Raw genomic sequence first — 22,072 nt, forward strand, 5'->3', positions numbered from 1 at the left:
CCATCTGACACCGCATTTCAGGGAGGGACCCGCAGGCCAGGGCTAGGAAAACGGCCTTCTCGCCAGCCCGTCCTACCCAACCGCGCGGCTGGGGGAGAGGGAATGAATCGCTGCTTTGTTTTAAAAGCGGGGGAGGGAGGGAAAGGCAGCCCTAGTCTATTTTGGCGTCGCCAACGCGCGTTCTAGAAGGCGCGCCCCAGGGGAGATGGGGGTCCGGGGTCCGGGCGCGGGGTGCAGCCTGCCGAGCCCCAGGCCCTTCCAGACTTGCTCGGCTTGTCACCTCCTCCTGAGAGCAGGAAGCTGACAGGCGGCCCATTAAACCGCGCCTTGCAAAGCCCAGGATTGCGGCGACAACCATCTTCCTCTATTTTGATCACTAAGCCCAGACGCTGGAGGAGGGGGGAGGAAAAGGCAGGAGGACGAGGAAGGGGGGTGTCCGAGCTGGTGGAGGGGGAGGGCTGCCTAGAAACGGCCCGGAAAAATTCTCACCACCAGTTTTGATCATTCAGCCCCGCCGAGGGGAGCCTGGAAACTGCTGGAGCCCTTTGGTCCGTAATTGGTTTTATAGGAATGGCGGAGAGCCAAGGTGTTTACATGCGCGTGACTGGCGGCGCGCGCGGCCAATGGGTGGCGGCCGGGGGCCGGCCTGGGGGGGGAGGCGGGCACCCGGGAACAATGCGTGTTTCTTCCGCGAAGAGTGCTCCCCTCCCCCAGCCGCCCCTCCCCCCCGCGCTGGCTTTTTTTTTTTTTTTTTTTTTTTAGATCCAGTGAGAGGAACTTGAAAGGGGGGTTGTGTAATGTACCTTTTCCAATCCCGGGCTGTATATGGAGATTTGGGATTCTTTAAACCGGCGCTACCTGGATTTTATTAAAAAGCGGGGAGCTCGGCGGGAGGAAAGCTGGCTTTTCCGGGGGCTGCGGGAGCCGGGCCGCGGGAGGGCGGAGGAGTTGGCGCGCCGAGCGCTCGGCCCGGGGAGCGGTTTTCCACCAAAAAAAGGAAAGGCGGGCAAAAAGTGTGAGGAGGCTGCGGGTGGCGGAGGGGAGCAGCGGCCGCGGGATGGCGGGCAGCACGGGCGCCTAGCTGCGCCGGGAGCCGGGGCCGCCACCAGAGTCGCCGTCGCCGGAGCCCGGAACCGGGAGCCCCGCCGCGCCAGGTACGCCGCCGGGTCGCCAGCCCGCCCTGGCCGGGCGCGATGGTCTCCAAACTTCTCCAGCGGGTCCTCCACCCCACCTCACCCTCGGGGTGTGCCGGGGATCCCTGCAGCTTTCGGGTCCTCGAGAATGGAATCGGGGACCTGGGCCAGCGGGGTGGGGGCGCGCTGGGAGGGGTGAGGGCGAGTCGCTTCTCCCCGGGCTCCCACTTGAGCCCCCAGTCCCGCTCCAGCCCACCCAACCCGGCCCGGGGGCATCGGTCCTCTTCTCGTTTCCCCGCAGGCGGCGGGGGAGCCCAGGACACTGAGACATTTTCGATTATAGGCTGTTTTTAATTAAAAGCCGGAATTCAGCCATTTTAACTACATTTTAAGAGGGGGAGAAAGTAGGGAGAACGCAGCGGAGCTCGCAGATGGCCGAGCGAGCTTCTCTCCCAGAGCGAGGGTGTTCCCGGGGGCTCCACCTCGACTTCCCCAAAGTGGGGCGCCGGGGCATGACCTAAAGTACTGGCTTTTTAAAAGGAAGCTACACAAAGAACATTTTTAAAAAAAAAATCACGGGAAGCTTATCGCCTTCTTAAGACATGTATCCTCGGATGTGGCGATCTTAGATTTTTCCAAAGTAAACGCGGATCTGGTAACCAGAGCCTGATGGGAGAGAGCGAGGGAGGGAGGAAGGGAATAAGGGGGCGGTTGTAACCAAAACCGGGTTAAAATAAGCACCTTTAGCGAAGTTGTGGAGGAAGGCTCGAGGAGGAAGCCGGGGTGGGGGGCAGGGGCTGGCGGCCAAGGGGTCTGCAACCCGCGGCGCGGGGCGCGGGGTACGCACCCGGGAGCGGTGGCTTTGGCGTGATCGGCAGCGCTAGGAGCGCCCGGGCCTCCCGGAATCAGGACGCCAAGCTGCCGCGGGCCGACTGAGAGCGAGGACAGGGTTGGCCCAAGACCCCCGTCCCGCCCCCCGGGGAATCGGCAACCGACAAATCTTTTAAACAAACAGCTTTTAACTGAAGTACAGAGGGATTTACCCAACGCTAGGGGAGGCGCCCCTCGGTGCGAAGGTTTCCTTTGTAGGTTATTTTGGGGTTGGGGGAAGCTAGGGTAGGAACGAGACCCTTGAACCCCTTCCGTCCTCTTTGACGCCCCCCAAGTCCCCCGAGCCAGGCCACGTCCTCGGGCCGTAGGATTCCCAGGCCAGGGCGTTGGAAAATGAAACCAAAGCTTGTTTGGAAGGCTTCTTTTCCGTCCTCAGGCGAGAATGCCACGTCTCGGGTCCCCGGACTCAGGCTAAGCGACTCACAGTGGCCCGAGGAGGGCGGCGAGGCTCTTTCAAAATAATAAACCCGCTTTGCACCTTCTCTCCCAAAAAGCCCACGAGTTCGCCGCCTTGGGACGAGGCGAGAGAAACCCAATTCAGGAAAGGAAGGCGAGGGCCCCCAAAGGTTAAATATTAAACTTTCCGGATCAGATAGTGATACAGTGTTAAACATTTCGAACTGCTCTTGGAAAGGTTTCACGGTTTGAAACCCCGGAGCGTGTGACGCCCAGGAATCAAACACACTTCGGAGGTTTGTATCTGCGCGGTCCGGGCGCGCCCGAGGGGCCTTCCCCGGTTTCGGAAGGCCCGGTGAGCCGCCAAGGCAGAGTCGGGCTCGGGCGCCGCGCGCCACCCGCCACTTTCCGAGTCGCGGTCCCGGGAGCCTGAAGCCGCCGGCGGAAGGAGCATGGATTTTTTTACTTTTTATGGAAAACGGGCTCCTTCCGATTTTATTTCTGGCCAACAGATCTGCAGCCCCCGACCCCGAACACCAAAATGACTTTCTGAAACTTGTTTATTTTTGTCTTCCCCTTTTTTTCCCCCTTTTCTCCTTTCTGTTCCTTCCGCGGCCCATCTCCTTTCCCCGCCAAGACGCCGAGTGTGCCGCCTTGCGCAGCTGTGTTTGGCCGCCCGGAGGGGCCCCACCGCCGGCCGCCTGTGCGCCCCGGGCCGCGGGCCCGCCGCCGAGCGCAAGCCCCGCTGGCCGCCGCCGCCATGCATGCCGCGGAGCCCCCGCCGCCCGAGGACTCTGGGACTACGCCGAGGCCGAACTTTTAGGTCCTGCTGAGCGAGGCCCGCGGGCCGGGTGGGGGGCTGGCCGTGGCACTCCCGCGGAGGATGGATGGCCGAGACTTCGGGCCTCCGCGGTCCGTGCACGGCCCCCCGCCGCCGCTGCTGTCCGGCTTGGCGATGGACAGCCATCGTGTGGGCGCGGCCACGGCAGGACGCCTGCCCGCCTCGGGCTTGCCGGCCCCGCTGCCGCCCGGGAAGTACATGGCCGGCCTCAACCTCCACCCGCACCCGGGTAAGTGCTCTGCGCGGTGATCGCCCCTGCTTGTCCCCCGCCCCGGGATCTGCGGGAGGGAGGCCAGGGAAATACTATTGGGCCTGTTCTCCGGCGTTCGCGACGGGGGTGCGGCACCTCCCTTTCTCCGTGGATTCAAGGGGATGCGGGCAGTTTCAGCTTCCGAGGCGGGGAGACCCTGGGACTGGGGCAAGGCCGTCCCGGAGGCGCCGGTGGAGGGGTGCGTGGCTCAGCTGCCTCCTTTGGCGCGCCGGGTTCTCCCAGGGCGCACTTCTCTGACGAAATCGGAGCCACTGGGGATGAGCCCAATTCCCGAATCCCTGCGGCTGAGGCTGGGCTGGAGTTTTCAAAATCTGGGCGAGAAAAGAACAGACGAGTCCCACACCCTTTGAGACATCTGTTCCTAGTGCTCGAGTCTGTTTCTTGGCAAATGCCCTTGCCGGCGCCCGTGGGCCCGGGTTCCGCTCCTAGCTCTTCCACTCGCGCCGTGCGGGGGCTCCGGTCAGCTGTGAGCGCCCGAGCGTTCGGGGAGGACGGGGACCCCAGCCCTGGGACCTTGGCCTGCGGCGGGTGGGCGGCAGTCTTTGGGAGACTTCTCGGGACCCACACCCCGGCATGAGAGCAGCGACCGCGGTACCGGGGATCCCTTGTATTCCGGCGGGAAGGCACGCGCGCGGCGGGCACGCAGAAACTGGGCCGCTGCCACCCCGAAGCTGGGGAAGGAAGCGCTGCGGGAGCGGATTGGGCCGGGCGGCCCCGGCGGAGGGGAAATCCTGAGTCTGACATTCAGCCGCGGGAGGAGGTGGCCGAGAAGGCCCGGCCGCCTTCACCATTTCCCGAGAGGCGCTGCCCAGCGGGCCCCGGCCGCTGCAGTCGGGCGCGGCGGGAAGGGGCCGCGCTGCCCTCCCGACCTGCCGCCGGCCTCTGCACGAGCCCGGCTCCCTCCTCCCCGGCTGCCTCCGGCCTCTGTGCTCGGCGTCCCACGCTTTGACTTCTGGAAAATTCACCTCTCCCACTCCAAAATGTAGTTTAGGGCGCTTGCGCTTTCCCGGGGAGCCCCCGACGCGCTCCTCGGCCTGGGGGTCTTGGAGGGGACACCTTCGGCCGCTGCGCCGCCTGGGCCCTGCTCCACCGACCCTGGCCGCCCTGCCGCGCTCGCCGTTTTTGCCTGCATCTCCGGCCTTTCTCCTGGAACTTTTCAGGAACCGGAGTCCCGGGACTCGGCGGGACAAAGGGCCTTTGTGAGGCGCCGGGCGGGGGGAGGGGCGGCGCGGGGGCCGGGAGCGCGGAGGGCCCAGCCTGCGGGGCGCGGGGACCAGGTCGTGGCCCCGGGACGACGGTGTCCCCCGAGGGCTGGGGGCTGCATTCCTCCCGCGGGGGCCGCGAGCAGGGCACGGGAAGGGCCCCCCCAGGAGAAAGGGTTGGGGGCGGCCCTGGGGTACAAAGGGCCGCTTGGGCCGCCCCCTTTTGTGCGCCCTCAGAGGCCGCGGTCATTTTTGTTTGCGTGTCTTTCGACCTCAGCAGGCCTCCCGGGTGGTAGCGCGGGGTCCGCGGCCCGGAAGCCGGACCCGGGTCGTCCCGGTGGCCAGGCCTTCGCTCGCCTTCCGAAAGTGGGGGTTAGAGGCGCCGCGGACTCCCCGGCGCAGGTCTGGCTGCGGCGGGCGCAGGCTCAGTGCCCGAACCGGAGGCCGTGAGGACGGCCACCGACTGCGGCTGGGCGCCTCGGGCCGCCGCAGCCAGCCGGTCCAACGCCCATTAGGCGGATGGGGAGCTTGAGGCGGGACAGGGGAAGCGACTTGCTGGCAGGCGGGCAGGACCGGAAGGCCGGTGGGAGGCGGCCGCAGAGGCCGGTCTCCGCGCCTCCGCGCCAGGGGCTGCCTGCCTTTGCGTGCCCGGCGGCTGAGGTCATGGAGGAAATAGCAGGAAGCGCGCGGCCCGGGAAGGCCCGAAGCCGCTGCTGCTGCGGCCGGCACTCACCCCGCACTCACCGCGCAGGGAACGGTAGGGGGCCGGCTGCCCCCACCTTCAATGGCCTCAGGGAGACCTCCGACCCCAGGCCAACGCCCAGAACCGAGCCCTGTGCTAATCCCATTAGCCAGGAGGTCGGGAGCTGCTCCCCATCCCCTGCTTGGGTGGGGCTGGGGTTACAGATTCCTGGGCTCAGCCCCCCCCCCCCCCCCCCGGTCCTCTTTTTATGGAGTGCAGGTGCTACGTTTTCTCTTCCAGCACCCTCGCCTTCTTGGCTGTCAGCTTGTTAGGTTGGGGCAGCTTTATCACCCGCGTTTTTTGTTTATTTTTGTACTGGGAAGCCCAGAGAGGCTGAGCCAGTTGCCCTGGGTCACACAGCAAGGGAGAGAGGCCACCCCTGTTACCGCTGGACTCCAGCATGGTGGTATCCTGGTGATCCAAGGAGCTTCCCAGGTAGAGGGGACTGCCCTGGGATGCTCACTGTGAGGGGGCCTTGGCCACCCTGGGTGCTGGCACCCCACCTAGGTAGGTATTGATAGGAAGGGGGCCGAGAGCAGGGGTCCCTGGGGGTGCTGCCTTCTGCTTTCCGGGCCTAGGCCCAAAGAACTTGTCTCCTGCCTCTGCAGAAGCCAAGCGTGAAATCAAGAATAATTGGGACTTGGGGTAAAGGGTGGTGCTTACCTTTTCCCCCCTAACCTGAGTGTGGTTATACTTGTAGTCCCTAAGTGTTTACAGCTGTCATTAAAAAGGACAAGTACGTGACAGTGACCTGATAGGCTTGCCTCTCAGCTCTTGGGTTGTAAGGCTGGGACTCAGTCCTCCTCAGTTGCAATTAAAGAGCTGTTGGCAGAATTGTGCACTGTGCCCTCACTACCTGGGCTGGCCCCTGGCGGATCTGTGCATGGGGGTGGGACCCACAGACCGAGATGGGAGGCCTTGCTCTGTGCACTGGGCATGGACAATAGGGACCATAGCTTTTTCCAGGGTCTATCGGCTCCATCTGTGGAATTCAGCCCCACAGCCTGCTGGGATTGATTTGAAAAGGTTAGTCAGTGTGGGCTGGCTGGTGGAGTATGTGATCCCAGAGATAAGGGAGATTTGCTGGGTGCTTCCTCCTCTGGCCTGGGGGGAGGCTCTGGAATCTGGAAGTCGCCCCCTTCCCGGGGGCTCTCTGAGCCTCCTAGTTCTTTAGCGCTTTCTCTGCCTGCTTGTTCATTTACAGCAAATGATTTCCAAGTGCCTCCTGCATGCAGGGCACTAGTCTGGCCCTGGGAACCCAGCAGGGACCAGACAGACAGAAATCTTCACCTTTATTGGAGCTCATGTCCTAGGGTGGCACACTAGGGAAGGAAATCATTTTAAATTGAGATACAGGCCTTGGAGGGCAGAGAACACCGAAGGTCCATTTTGGCCGCAGTGGGGAGGGGGATGGGGACTTGCATGGGGCAGGTAGGATGGGGTTGGGACCTGGAATGAGGTTTTGGAGTTTCAGGCTGTGGGGCAGTAGAAAGGCAAGGGAGAGCGTGACTCAGATCAAGGGGCGTTTTACAGAACTGGTCTGGACTCTTAAGAAATATTGGTGGCATGCAAGACAAAGGAAGGCCAAGGACTGCTCCTGATTACAAGAGAAAAAAAAAAAAAGAAATGCGACTGCCAAAGGCAATGGATGGTCCTTGACTGGATTTTGGATCAGGGAAGAAATCACTCTAAAGGATATCATCGGGGCAATTGGCGAAATTGGAATATGGACTGTAGATTAGCTGATAGGATCAGATCAATATTATGTTTCACGAAGTTGATAACTGTACCGTGGTTATGTAAGAGACTGTCCTTGCTCTTAGGAGCCAAGAACACTGAAATGTTTAGGGGCAGGGGACGTGATGTCTACCGCTTACTCAGGAATGGCTCCGGAGGAGAAAACAAGGGGCGCTGTAGTCTGTGCTACATGGGAGACAATGATACTTGGTGACATGAAGAACACGCGGGGTGACAGCAGTTCACGGTTGCCAGACCCAAGGAAGGTCATCTGGATGTTTGTTATACTGTTTCAAACTTTTCTGTGAGTTTGAAATTATTTCACAGTAAGCATTTTAACTAAATGAGTGTGGCTTGCTGGCTGGAGACTGTCTGGTAGATGGGGAGAGAAGCCGGTGACAGTTAGTGGCCAGGTGATACCACCAGGAAGGGAGGCTGCAGGTGGCCAGCGGTTAGTGCTTTGTAAAGACTGGGCTGCTGAGAGATGTGGAGGGGCAGAGAAAAGGGGGACAACACCTGGATTTGGGGGAGGACCAGATTTGGGGAGAGGGTGGTGGCTGGGTGCTCTAGATTTGGATGTGGCCTGCTTGGCTTGCTCTTGGCTCCTGGCATGGGCCCGTCTGCAGTCTGGTCTGATCTAACTCCCACCTGGTCACACGTGGCCCCACCTTCCACCCAGACCCATCACGGGAATACTCCTGTCCTTGACTTCTCAGCCCAGTTTTGGGGAGGCCCCATGGGAGCTGCTGCCAGTCCAGACCCCAGGGGCTGCTGGGACTCCTGGCCAGTGGTCAGTCTTGGCCCCCACGATTAGGGTCCTTACCATCCCAACTGCCCACAGAGTCCTGGCATCTGACTTTGGGGGAAGTCAAGCCACGAAGTGGGACCGCCAAAGCTCCTCGCCAGCTTTGCAGGCCACGGACATACCCGCTGCCTGCTTCCTGAGCTCCTGAAAGCGTTGCACCCTGAGCCTGAATCCAAAAAGCCACCCCGCACACTCGCACTAAGCATTGGCACATTCTAGGCTTTCATGAGTCAGCGGAGGCCCCCATCCAGCAGTGCCCAGACAAGACAGGACCGCCTGGAGGCTGCGGTGGGAATGCTGGCGTTTAGACCTGGCTCCTCCACTTCTTGGCTGTGTGATCATTCTCTCAGCCTTGATGTTCTTATCTATAAAATGGGCTCATGAGCGGTACCGAGTTCATTGGGCTGTTGTGAAGTATGAATGAGTAGGTGCAGGCACAGTTAGAGCCCTCTGCCAAGGACACAGCAAAAGGGATTGCCGTCATCACCGTGGTCATCAGCTTCTGACTCATGGAGGCTTTGCCTTCGTCGAGACTTGGCTGAGGGCCTGAGGAATCAGGTGGTCCGTGGGCCCCTTGGACTCCGGGATGCTTTATTTATTTACGTATTTATTTCCTTTTGGTGTAGCAGCTATACCTTAAAAAAAAAGTACTTCAGCCTTGAGTGTGTGGTTCATTGAATTTTCAGAAAACAAACCCACCCCCGTAACCACCTGCAGCTCAAGATCCGGACACCCCCAGCAGGCTGAGCGCTCCCTGGGATGCTCTCCTGGTCACCGTCCACCCCACTGCCACGATCATCTTACTTCTGTTCCCTTAGATACTTTTGCCTGTTTGTGAACTTCCTGTACATGGAATCCTGTCACTCGACATGATGTTTGTGAGGTTTACCCACATCATGTGTGGAGTGGTTGGCTTCTGGTTGCCGTTTGTCCCCCTGCGTGTAGAGGGGCACTTCGGTGGTTGCAAGTGTTTGTTATAAAGAGGACTGCTCAGAACATGGCCTTTCGGGGCACACGTGCACACGTGTCTCTGGATATGTGTCTGGTACATGAGAGTGGAACGGCCCGGTCCAGGGTCTCCGCAGCTTCTGCTATGCGGCGGCGAGTTTACCAGCGGCGCCCTTTGGTTTCACCAACATGTGATATTGTCAGTTTCTCTAAATTCTGTTCACATGGGTGAGTTGGTAGTAGTATCTAATTACGTATGCTTTTTTAAACGTTTTTCCTCATTTATTTTTTTAAGCTTTATTGAGGCATACTTTGTATCCCATAAAATCCACCCTTTGTCAATGTACAGTTCTGCTTTATGCTTAATATAAACTTTATTTATTTTTTTAAAGATTTTATTTATTTACTCTTAGAGGGGAAGGGAAGAAGAAAGAGAGGGAGAAACATCAGTGTGTGAGAGAGGTTGATCAGTTGCCTCTCACATGTCCCCAATTGGGGACCTGGCCTGCAACCCAGGCATGTGCCCTGACTGGGAATTGAACCAGTGGCCTTTTGGTTCACAGGCTGGCACTCAATCCACTGAGCCACACTGGCCAGGACTTAATATAAACTGTGGAAGGAAGGTCACGCATCATTTAAAAAGTCAAGTAGCACAACCCGGCTGTTGTGGCTCAGGTGGTGGGAGCGTCGTCCAGTAAACTGAAAGGTCGTGGGTTTGATCCTTGGTCAGGGCACATGCCTGGGCTATGGGTTTGGTCCCTCGTGTTTCTCTCTTGCATCATCTCTACTTCCTTCCCCTCTCTCTAAAATCAAGGATTAAAAAGAAAAGAAAGTCCAGTAGTGTTGCAAGAGTTCTGAAGAGAGCCAGCAACTCCCTGCCTCCTGTCTCCCACTTAAAAAATTTATTTATTTTCAGAGAGGGGAAGGGAGGGAGAAAGAGAGGGAGAGAAACATCAGTGTGTGGTTGCCTCTCATATGTCTCCAACTGGGGACCTGGCCCACAACCCAGGCCTGTGCCCTGACTGGGAATCGAACCAGCGACCCTCTGGTTCACAGGCCAGCACTCAGTCCACTGAGCCACACCAGTCAGGGCCTGTTTTCCACTTAAAAAAAAACTCTTTTGGCTCTTTCTTTTGCTTTTTTCACCCATATTTCTAAGGAGTAACTTGCTTCCACTGCTGGTTATGTTTCAGCTTTTGGGATTTTCTGTTGACTTTTATGGAACGTGAGGATTTTGCATACAGTGCCTGAGTCAGAACCGTGACTCTCCCTTTTATGAGTGGGGGACCAGGGGCAGGTTTCTTTACCACTTACACTTTGATTTTATTTTAAAATTGCCCCTGCTTCATGAGATTGTTGGGAGGACTAACAGTTATACATGTAAAGCGGTTAGAATCATATCAAATATCATAAGCACTTAGTAAATGTTTATTATTATACCCCCCGTGTGTACTTCCTCTGTCGTCCAAACATATGTGAAATGCAGTTTAAACTAGTTTTGTTTTTATGGCTTTAGCTTTGTGAGTACTGTTTACATGTGAGCCTAGCGGTATAATAAAGTGTATTTCTTTATTTCCTGTAGTTGTTAGTTGCCTCTTGTTTTTCCTTCATTTGCTGGTATTTGTTAGAATCCCTTTCTTCCAATCTGTTGGTACACTTTTCATTTGTTTCTGTCTGTTGAATGAGCTTCCTCTTTCTTTTCTTGGAGATTTCTTTCCTGGAATTTCCCCCCTTCCTGCCCTAGCCTGGTTTGCCTGGTGCTTGGGCCTGTGACTGGGCCATCTTTCTAATGCCCTTTGCCTTTCTGTTGTTTTAGATCCACTTCCCAATTCCCATGCCTGCCTTTTCCCTGCCTTACTCTTTGTTTTGGTGGAGCACATCCTGCAGTAGCTTTCTGAGAAAGGACGCCTGACATGCCTTTACTCCACCATCACACTTGACTGGCATTGTGGAAATAATTTTCCCTTGGTGTTTTGAAATAATTGCAACATCCCCTTCTAAGTTCCAGTGTAACTTGAACAGCGTTGGTGCTATTTTGATTTTTGGTCTTTGTATGTGAGCTTTCTTTTAGCTTTTTCCAAATGCTTAAGACCTTTTGGAACCGCGTCACAGTTAAGAGCATGGGTTCTGCAGTTTACATATGTGCTCTGTGCTCACTGGCCATGTGGCTGTGGACACGTTACCCAACCCTGTGTACTTCGGTTTTCTCTTTTGTAAGATGAATAATAGGGCTTTCCATTTATGGTTTGGGCGAGGACTAGTCAGACTGTAAGGAGGTAAATACCTGGAACATTGCCTGGAGCAAAGCAAGCCTCCTGGATGTTATTACTGTTGATGTTCTTTTATCTCTGGCCTTTGGAAACTTCATGTTGACGTGCCTCACTCTGGGTCCTTTTGTGTGTTCTGTTGGGTGCTCCGTAAGTCAGATCAATCTGGAAATAAAGCCTTCAGTCTGAAAACTTTTTTGAATTACCATTAATTTTATGAGGATTTTTTCATTTCCTTCCCAGCATTTTTGCTGTTTTCTCTAGTAGGAACAGCTGTGGGCTCTGCCAAGGGATCGCCTGCTTTTCCGCCTTCCAGGTGAAGATCACAACTATGTGTTCTAATCCTGCGCCTCAATTTTTAATGAGGTGTCGTGTTTTTAAATTTTAGGAACTGTTTCTTACAGTCTGGATACTTCTCTTTTTTAAAAAAAATTGAATTGATCAGGGTGACATTGGTTAATAAAATGGTACCGGTCTCAGGTGTACAGTTCTACACCCCCTCTTCTGTATTCGGTCTTCCTGTTTAACCACATCCTGTTCTGTTTTATACATTGTTTCCCATCTCTTGGAGGAGAGTCATTGTGTTTCTTTTCCTGGGGTTTTCTTCTCTCCTGTCTTGTGTATCTTCCTCTGGATCTTTTTTTTTTCTCTCTCTCACTTGCCTTTCATGGTGGAGGCCCCGTGGGTGTCTGGTGATGGACTCTGCGCGATCTCTTTGTATTTAAGAAAAGCGTGAACCGGTTGATGGGACTCAGGTCCGGGGGTGGGACTTGCTGGCCACGCGGGACTCCCTGAATGTGAGTCTTTCCTTTTTGACTTTGTCTCCCAGTGGGCAGGACCCCAGCTCCTGCCTTCAGGCAGTTTATTTATTTATTTTTAGTCTCCCGAGGACAGACCCTGATTTTAGAGAGAAGAGGAGGGAGAGACGTCCATCGGTTGCCTCTTTCCTGTGCCCCGACCAGGGACCGAACCACCAGGGACCAAACCGAAACCTAGGCACGGGCCCTGACTGGCCATCGAACCCAGGACCTTTCGGTGTATGAGACCCGGGAGGCTGAGCCACACCAGCCAGGGCTGCCTGCAGGGCGCTTAAGCCTGGCCGCCCCTCTTCCCGGAGCCCAGTGAGGGTGAGGACTTGAACTCAGATCCCGAAAGTTCTACAGGCCCCACCCCAGCCCTCAGAATGAGCCCAAGGTCCTCAAGGGTTCCACCGGTTCCCCCTCAGGGCTTGTGGGGGCCCTCCCTTCACCTTCTCCCCCTCTGCACCCTGGCCTTGGGGTGGCTTCCCCTGCGGGCTCAGGTGTCAGCCCCGTTGCCCCCGTTTCCCGCTCCCCAAGTGCTGTGGGGCTTGTCTCCGTCCCATGCCTCTCTCGCTCGGTCGGCTCTCCTTTTTAAACTTCAGTAAACCGCCATTCTCATGAGGTTCTGGCTCTTGTGAAAGGGTTTGTCCTGATAGAGGCTCCACGCCACCTCTTCGGGGGTCAGTCCCTGGGAGGCCAGGGTGCTCGGGTCTGCCGTCCCGCTCAGGTGCCCCCTCCCTTGCCAGGAAGCTGGGGTTCCTAGAAGGCCTGCCCTCCCTCCCAGCCTCTTCCTCTAGGCCCAGATCTCCTTTAAGGGGAGGAAAGTCTATGGGAAAATCCTCTGTAATTGCTTTAGAATGGAGACGTCTGGGGCCCTGCGGTGGATGCATTTGCATATCACTGTCGAGTCTCAGGGATTCCCTTTATTTAGATCTGAGCGCCCACTTGGAGGGCTGGGCGCCTGGTTGGGGCACGTCGAAAGTCCCTTTGCCCAGCGAGCCCAGATTCCAGAAAGGGGAGGGACTGGAGTGGAACCCAGATTGCTCTTCTCTGGCCGTGACCTCTGGTGGGGAAGAGCTGGGGGCCCCCCGGGATGCTAAAAGGTGCCTGCTGGGATCTGACCCCCTTGGGGGTCAGGGCAGGCTCCCAGCTGGAGGGGCGGGAGTACTTGGTGATTGAAGGAGCAGGTAGGCGACCAGGGGTGGGGAGTGAGGCCGGCCTCCTTCGGACCAGCCCCCAGGCCCAGCCGGGTCCCTCCCCTCCTGACAGGGTGGGGCCTGGCCAGCTGATCTGGCCTAGCGGCCGATGTGCCTCCGCAGCTCCTGGTGTCTGCTGGGCTTAGAGCAACCTCTGCATTTCTAGCCGCTTAGCCACCTCTGCTTCACCGATGGGAGCGTGGCGACGGCGGCGGCGGCAGCCACAGGTCCGGGGGCCAAGCCACAGCGCCAAGACTGTGCAGGGTAAGGATCCCCCCCCGCCCCCGCCATCTTCTACCCCAGTCGTGTGCTCTGGGGGAAGGCCTGGCCACAGAGCAGAGGACACAGGGCTCTGCCTCTGTCTTTCCTTGCATCCTCCGTTTTACTTAAGAGTAAAGTGAGGCACAGAGAGGTTGTGTTACCGTCCTCAGGCACACAGCGGGTCAGTGAAGGATCTAGGAGCACGGCCTGGAAAGAAGCCAGGGGCCAGGGCCAGGTGGGTGTTGGAAGGAATTTTTCTGTTTCCTTTTTCCTTCCTTGGCTCGTTTTAACTTACTAGTTTGGGTTTTCGCAAATTTTGCCCATGTGAGATTTCCAAGAAAATTACTCCGAATGTAATATTTGCCACGCTGGTGTTCAGATTGCCCCTCCCCCACCCATCGATGTCTTTAAAGGATTCTTTTCTTTTTTAATTGAGGTTTAAGGCAGAGAAATAAGCACATCATAAATGTACAGCTCAGTTTTTTCCCCACAAACTGAACCCACCAGTGTGACCATCAACCCGGGTAAAAAAGAAACAGACGCCCCTCCGTCACTTCCCCGTCCCTGTCCCGACCTGTTTGCGCGCTTCATGTTGGCGGGGGCGCGCGCTGTGTCCCGTGGGAGGTCCCGAGGTTCCGCGGTGGGGCCGTGATTCTCTCTGCCGAAGGTGTCCCACCGCAAGGTAATGTCCCAGTCTGTTTATCCAGCCGTGGGTGGACGTGGGGGTTGTGCTCCAATTTTGGCCCTTATTAGTGGGAAGGTTCTGGAAACCCGCTTTGCGCAGAACCTGTGAGGGTCAGGAGGGTTGGCAGGTCCCGCAGGACTGAGAGCGGCTGTGCTCAGTTACACTCCGTCTGGCTGTGTCTTAACATGGTCCCTCTCCTTTTTGGGGGTGTGTGCAGGAGGTTCCCTCCCTGGTTTTGGGGGACTGCGTGCCTGTCCTTAGGGCGTTTTCATTTGTGACTCTCCTGTCCAGTCATTCGTTGTCTCTTACTGACCCGCAGGGATGCTTGCGTTCTTCTGGATAGAAGCCCTTCACGGGTCACGTGGGTGCCTCACAGGTCCTTCCCCACGAGCCCCCTTCCTTTCTCCTCACAGCGGCCTGTGAGGGACAGAAGTTAATGTTAACGTCATCCAGGAAGACAGCCTTATCTCGGTGGCTCTTGCTCTTCGTTTGGTCTTTAAGAACCCTTGGCCCGCCCGCAGGCCCTCAAGGCATTTTCCAGTGCGTTCTTGTAGCTGCTTTCTTGTTTTGCCTTTCCCAGGAAGGTCTGCTCTTCCCCTGCAGCTGACTTCTGGGCGTGGTGTGGAGTAGGGATTTTCCCGTGTGGAGGTCCACGCCGAACGGCAGCGTTTATGACAGAAGCACCCCTTCTTCCCCTTGTGCGCCTGTCCCTGGCCCCATTGTCTGCCGTCGGGCCTGCGCCCCCGCCCCCCTCCCAGCAGTTCCCCCCCCATAGGTGCAGACGTGGTGGTGTTTGATAGCGTGAGCCCTCACCTCCTGTTCGTCATTTCCAAGGTTGCCTGGGCTGTTCTTGATCCTTTGCTTCTACGTAAGTTTTTTTTTAACTGGTAAAATACACATAACAGCCTTGACAGGTGTGGCTCAGTGGGTTGAGCATTGTTCTGCAAAGCAAAAGGCCACACCTGTTTGATTCCCGGTCAGGGCACATACCTGAGTTGCGGGCCAGGTCCCCGGATGGGGGTGTGCGAGAAGCAACCGATGGATGTTTCTCTCCTTCTCTTCCTCCCCTTCCTCCCTCCTTTTCCCCTTCTCTCTAAAAATAAATAAACCCTTCCTGGTGCGGCTCAGTGGATTGAGCACCAGCCTGCGAACCAAAAGGTTGGAGGTTCGATTCCCAGTCAGGGCCCAGGCCTGGGCTGTGGGCCGGGTCCCCTGCTGGGGGCGTGTGAGAGGCACCACACATCAGTGTTTCTCTCCCTCTTTCTTCCTCCCTTCCCCTGTCAAAAATAAATAAAATATTTTAAAAATAAGAATAAAAATATCTTAAAAAGACACACATGACATAAATTTGCTGTTTTAAGTGTTTTTAGGCGTAGAGGTCCATGGCGTTAAGTACATTCACATCAACTCTGTCCCCACGAAGCAGCCCCCCAGCCCCTGGCTCTCCCCCCTGCTGTTCTCTGTTTCTATGAACTTGACTCCTCTCGGTCCTCATACGAGTGGAATCACACGGCGTTTGTCCCTCTGGAATTGGACTGGGATTGCATTGAATCTACCAGTGACCTAGGCTCCCCAAACATCCTGCAAGTCTGGCAGTCTCCTTGGGAAGCCCCCCCCACCCGGCCCCCCTGAACTGAGTCTGCGCCTTCCTGGGTCTTCATCAGCTCTGCCGATTGGCTTTGCAAAAGCTGGGCGTGGGTTGGCTCTGTCCTCACCCTCCCTGCTTCCCGCCCTGTCCCCCAACAACCAGAAGGAAGGGGTGCTGATCTGATAGGTGCAGATGACATCATCCTGTTTGGCTAGTTCCTTGTGACGCTGACAGCAGAGTTAACTGTTACCCAGTTCGCCATTGGCCGTTGTCCTCCTTGGTTGGAGTCTGCTCAGTGATAAGATTCTTTGTAGCTCAGGGGCTTGCGCGGTTCTCTGGCTCAGCGCAGAAATCGCCACCTCGCACGGGATCCAGAGGGTCCTCAGCGGTTTCCAGGTGCTGTCACCGAGGTGCGTGTGTCACAGCCCTGGGCTCCAAGGAGCTCTGTTCTGGGTGGGGACCCTGCTTGGCTCCTGCTGACCAGATTCTCTGGTAGCCTTTGAGACATCAGAGCAGAAGTGGTCTCCAAATGTTTTGAAAGAGAAAGGGGAATATATTTGTTCTCTTTGTCGCGTGTTTGGTTAGGGAGGGCTCTCTGCGAGTGAAGATATGGAAACAGGGTCTAGTGTCTGGGCGGTGTGGCCGAGGGAGAACGTGGACATTTTGGAATCAGGGCCTCAGTTTTCTCATCTGTCAAAGGGACAAGAATCTGCCCTCCCAGAACCCAGGGGGGTGGGGAGACCTTGAAGCGAAGGCTTGAAGCCTTTTTAAAAAAATAATTAAAACACGTTCACATACAGCATCGTACTAGTTTGAGGTGTACAGCACAGTGACTGGACGTCGCGTAACTCAGGGAATGCCCACGGCAGTGAGTGTAGTACCCGTCCGACGTGACCCATTACGGTATTACTGACTTCGCCACGGAGCCGGCCCCGCGCTGGCTGGGAGGCGGGGCCCCGGGAAAGGGCCCTCCTCAGCCCAGCTGATCCTGACCTCGCCCCTCCCCCGCCGTGAATATTAACTGAGCACCTGCCGTGTGTATTGTCGGGGTGCTGGGGTGGAGGAAACCCACACTGTAATCACGCAGGTGTGTGCAAACCAGGACCCACACTGGCCGCCCCCCCATTTTTGTAAATAAAGTTTTATTGGAACGGAGGCCCGTCCCGCACGTGTTGTCTGGCTGCGTGCGCTGCGGCAGGCACAGCAGGCCTGCGGGGACCTGTCCCTTTCAGTTCCCAGTTTGCCGACTCCTGTCCCAGTGGGCGGAGGGGGACAATAAACCTGAAGCACAATGAAGAAGGAACCACTGTGTGTGTGGTGTGACAAACAGTGATAAGCGCTGGGAGGAAATGTCCTCCCGGGAGGGGGGGCAGGGGCGGGGCCCAGTGTCACCTGAGCGGACAGAGAAGGGAGTGGGGTGTAGACCGATCGTTTGCCCCATCTGGAGGGAGGAATGGTGTCCAGGCCGTTCCCTATACCAGCCCGGCCCCCGGGCCGCGGTCTGTTTACCAGACCTTTGGACCCACCATGAGGTCATCAAGTGCCCGCCCGCTCCCACCAGAGTGGACCTGGGTGCCTGCGATAGAGTCGGCTTCCAGAAAGGTCCCCAGCAGCTCTGTCATTGCAGAGGCAAGATTCCACTGGCCAGCGCGGGGGCCTCAGCTCTCCTTCTGCGGGGACCGGCCGGCAGGGGGCACCGCGCGGCTCCTGCCCAGGTTCACAATCTAACGCAGTTAACTGCTTCACTCAGGGCGTGACTAACTAAGGGTAACATAGTTATAGGTCTATCTCCAACTTATTTGCAAAGGTAGCTACATCTTCGCATTTCTCTGTTCGGTGAGGACAATCTTCCTCCTTTTGATCCCAGAGATATGAGTGAGGAGCTGTGGAATGTCATGTCCTCGCCCCTTTTCCATGATGTGTCTGTTAATTATCTCATTCTGGTGTGAGAGTCACTGGCTGCTTTGTCCCTCACGCAGGTGAAACTCACATAACATGCAGGGCACCATTTGAAAATGTGCCTTTCAGTGGTAGTGAGGGCATTCCCATTGGGCACCCACCAGCTCTCCCTGGTGTCCAAGCTAACCTTTTATTTTAAGGCAGGAATCAGGCGGAGGAAGTGGTCCAGCTTTTGGACCCTGACCTTGAGCTGTGGCTCCGCTTCTCCGAGCCCCAGGTTTTGTAACTAATGACAGAACTAGTGAGAAGAACAGGACTAATGACAGCCGAGCTTGCCCGGCCCTTCATGAAAGCGTTTTAAAAATGTGGACGCAGCCGCTGGGGGCGCTGACGTCACTGTCATCATTGCTCGCAGCCGGGGGTGTGTTAAGGAACTTGCCCAGAGTCATGGAGCCAGTGGGTGTTGGCCCCAGGCTCTGTGACTGTGTCACCCGCCTCTCCTCGGTCGAATCCCTCCTGGCAGTGCCCCCCGCCTGTTTCCAGCAGGGGGGAGCCTTCAGCCCAGAGTGCGGCTACATTAAGTCTAAATTAATGAAAATCTGAGATGTGGTTCCCCAGACTCATGAGCCACGTTTGAAGTGGTCAGGCGCCGCAAGGGGGCAGCGGCTCCTGCAGTGTCCAGGGCACATGGACAGCAGGTGTCGGGCGCCGCTGGTTACGGGGCTGGTCGGTGTCATCTGTTTGACGGGTCCCTGGGCTGTGCAGGGTGGCAGGCAGGACAGCAGGGAGGCTCTCCCAGGGTTTCCGGTTGGCGCGCGTGTGACTCTTCTCAGGAGGGGTGTGGGGCCGGGTGGCAGGACGCTGGGCCTGTCCCTGGCCCCTGTGACTTGGGGTTGCCTGCGGCCTTCTGCGCCCCACGAAGGGCTGAGGGACAGTGTGAGGAGGCGAAGGGTAATCCCGCGTGGCGGCGCTGGGGCCCCTGTGGGCTGGGTCAGCGCCGGCCGTCACGGCTATGAGCGATGGTAATCCATACGGATGACTGCTTGTGCCATAGTCTCCGCGGTCACTGGCCTTCGCTGCCAAGGTGCCTCCGGTGGCACAGAGGCCTGTAGTCACGAAGGGAGGCCTGGGACCCAGGGCGGGGCCGGGCCTTGAGCTCAGCCAGTGGCCGGAGCAGGAAGACCCCTCCCACCCCAGGCTGTGCTGCAGGATTTGGTTGTCACTCTCCCTGGAGCCTGGAGGTCCACACCCTTTTTGGTGAACCCAGGTGGTCAGTGCTGGGTCCCCAGGGCGGGTGGGTGCACCTGGAGGGTGAGGAGAGTGCCAGGCACGCTGGTGGGGCTCAGAAAGCCGCCTGGACACGCTGGTGACATGGGGTGGGGCCAGCTGCCAATGCTGCACCCCAGTCAGGAGACCCGGGGGGGCTGGCACGTGGTGTCCGTGGGGGTCAGGTACTGGGCTTCCCTCCTCTCCCCGTGCTGTTTATCTGCTCTTGTCCTGCAAAATTAGAAATGGGACTCATGTGCCCAGCCCACAAGTGGACACCAGCTGTGTGCCAGGACGTAGCCAGGAGTGAGGGTTCCAGTCCCCACCTGCAGGGGGGCGGCTGGCTGGCTGGCTGGGGAGACAGATCTACACTTCTAAGTGGTCCTAGGGGGGGGCAGGGGGGGGCTGGGGCCCCATGGCCCAGGACGCACAGGGAAGGCCCCGAGGTGGAGGGAGGGAGGAGGGGCCTAGCAGGTGGTCTGGGGCTGGTGCCCAAGGGACAGGTGGGCGGGGAGGCACCCGGGCTTCCAGCAACCCCAGGTTTATCTCCTTTGTATCTGAGACCCATCACCCAGCAGCCTGAGGAGGATCAGTGGGGGAGCGGTGGGGGCAGGGCAACTGTGCAAATAGATGCTTCTGTCGGGCTTGCTGTCCAGGGGTGGGGGGTGGGCACCGCCGAGCCCCTGTGGCGGGCTCCAGCCGTTGGTAGCATCCGGGCCTGGGCGGCTGCGGCGCAGCTTTCACAAGCCTGGGCAGGGGCAGGCCCGGCCACCGGGCTTCCGCGTGGCCCGAGGCAGGAAGAGCTGGCGGCTGATGTAAGCCCTTCGCAAACCTCTGGCTGCTGGCTTCCGGAGCCTTCTACCCGCCTGCCTGCCTGCTTGCCAAGGAGGAAGCCTGGGGCTTGGCCGGGCCCAGAGGCCCTGCCGCCCCGGCTCGGACTGCATGGGTGGACTGAGCGGCCCCCATGGCCCTGGGTGCCCAGGCCTCGGCGTGGGAGTCTGGTGAGGGGCCTGCCCAGGGCTGGGCTGCGATCTGGGGCCCCGGACACGGGGTGGTGGGGCCAGTGCCTGGGTCCTCCCGTTACTCAGCCCGCTGCCGCCCCCATTCTGGGGGGGCCAAGGTGGAGGCCATGCCCCTCGCAGCCTCAGTTTTCCTATGAGAACCCCAAAGGGCTTGGAGGGACATTTTGGGATCCTGTGCCCCTCGGAGGGGGTGCGTGAGCATCTGTTGCACGCAGGCCCTGTCCTCGGGGCTGCTGGGGACCCACAGGCTGGGTGGGGCTCTGTGAGCCACTGAGTGCCAGGCCGGAGCCGCCTGGGCACCAGTCACATGTCCCGTGTGTATCCCCTGTGGGCACTTCACTTCTGGGCTGTCCCAAACAGTGCCCGCCTCTCAGTGACTTGGAGAGGTTACCCGAGGGGGTGCACACAGGAAGCCCCCAGCTGGGTGGCCAGAGCTGGCCCCTGCTGGGCGCCTGGTGGCACTCATGCCCGCTCTGCCTCTCCTCCCGAGGGTGTTTGGAGGACTGAGCACACCCGCCTGCTGCTTCCAGTCAACGGGTACTTCCAGCATTTATTATTGTTATTATTATTATTAAATGCCTGCCTCCTTCATTACAATTCTCAAGGGAGGCATCGTGCCCCTCTCGCCGGTGAGCGACCAGAGGCCAGGTGAGGGAAGCCCCTGGCCCGTCTCGCTGCCTCCCGCTGGCCTGCCGCCAGGAGGCCTGCTGGGGTCTCCCCTGGAGGTTGGGGTGCAGCGCCCTGGGTACCGGGAATGAAGAGGCATCTCCTTGGGTGTGAGCCTGGCCCACTGGGGTGTAGAGCGGTGGGTGTGGTTCCCAGCCAGGTGCCAGCCTGCTGTCCTTCCAAGCAGCAGCCACTGCACCCCCCATTGGAGGGACCCTGGTGGCGGGGTTCCCTTCTGGAGGGCCAGCCCCCTGGACGAGACTTCGCTGTGTCGCCGGTTCCTTCACTAGGTCACCGCAATTGTGGGACCCGCTGCGGTTCTGCACTCAGTCTCCGCTCTCTGGCTGTGGGGTCAGGCACTCCCGTCCCTGGGCTTCAGCTTGCTCATCCGTTAAATGGGTGCATGGGGCCGGCTAAGGACTCGAGGGGGGGGGTCCTGGGTCTGTCCAGGGCTACTGTGGGGTCCTTGAGGAGGTCATTCTCTGATTTGTGCCCAGAACAGAAGCAGGGGTTCAGGCCATGCACCCTGCTCCACCTCCTCGCTCCATGGCCCTGGGAGGTCCCTGCCCCCCACTGGAACTCAGCTGTCACCTGTAGATGGGGAGAACTGTACCCCCTTGGGGCTGGGGACGGGCGCTGTCCTTGGGGCGAGGGTCTGCTGTGTTGGCTTCCTTGCCGAGTCCGCTTGCGTTGTCCTGAGGCCAGGAGGCAGGGGTGGGGCAGTCGGCGTCTCCTCACGGTGCAGGGTGACAGGGAGAGACGGGCATCCCCGGGCAGTGGGCCAGGTGGCTGTGGCCTGGTGGTTGCCTGACGGTCCCCCCTTCTCTCTGCAGGCGAGGCCTTCCTGGGCAGCTTTGTGACCAGCGGGATGGGGCCCTCGGCCTCGTCCCATGGGAGCCCGGCGCCCCTGCCCTCGGACCTCTCCTTCCGCCCCCCCGCCCCCAGCAACCTGCCCATGGTGCAGCTGTGGGCTGCCCACGCCCATGAAGGTAAGGGGTGTGCCCGGCGGGCGCGGTGGGGGCTGCTGGGCTGCTGTCTCTGCGCTCCCCACATCTGCCCACTCCCCTGCACCTCCGGTCACTGTCCACGGACTTAGTGCGGGCTGTGCCCTTGCGTGCAGCCCCTCACCCACCTCACTTGCTGTCTCCTGCTGCTCATCCTTCGGGGCTCAGCTCCCCCTCCCCCATCACGCCTCAGCTGTGGAGGCAGATTTATCGGTGTGTTTATTTGTGAAATAGCTGTTTGGCCACCGGAGTGAGCTCTGAGGGCAGGGCCGGGTTTGTCCTGCTGGCCCGTCTGCCTGGCGCAGGCCGCTCGCTGATACTTTGCATGAGCAGCGGGGCCGGGCCCCCGGCTCTCCTGCTGCAGCTCTGCAGTGAGGCCCTGGGCATGGAGGTCCCGCATCTCCCGGAGCCTCCCTGTCCCCTCCGGGGGACGTTGCACTCCTCCCCCGCCT

The 22,072-nt window shown here is 58.5% G+C and overlaps 1 protein-coding gene across 4 annotated transcripts in view; it reads left to right on the forward strand.

The window, feature by feature from the left end:
• The first annotated feature begins 2,736 nt into the window (after nucleotides 1–2,736).
• The window catches only part of TNRC18 (trinucleotide repeat containing 18), a 71,508-nt gene continuing 52,172 nt past the window's right edge, over nucleotides 2,737–22,072 (forward strand). For 2 of the 4 annotated variants that reach the window (XM_090288662.1, XM_090288661.1), the window contains exons 1-2: nucleotides 3,188–3,490; nucleotides 21,450–21,605. In XM_090288662.1, the coding sequence (XP_090144788.1) occupies nucleotides 3,304–3,490; nucleotides 21,450–21,605 (343 nt within the window). In that variant the 5' untranslated portion in view covers nucleotides 3,188–3,303. Of the gene's footprint in view, nucleotides 3,491–19,746; nucleotides 19,930–21,449; nucleotides 21,606–22,072 lie in introns of those variants that run through there. The other 2 variants (XM_090288660.1, XM_090288663.1) reach the window with 2 other exon arrangements.

The sequence above is a fragment of the Furipterus horrens genome, unplaced genomic scaffold (assembly GCF_987537825.1).
Source record: "Furipterus horrens unplaced genomic scaffold, mFurHor1.1.pri manual_scaffold_10, whole genome shotgun sequence".
NCBI classification, from domain to species: Eukaryota; Metazoa; Chordata; class Mammalia; order Chiroptera; family Furipteridae; genus Furipterus; species Furipterus horrens.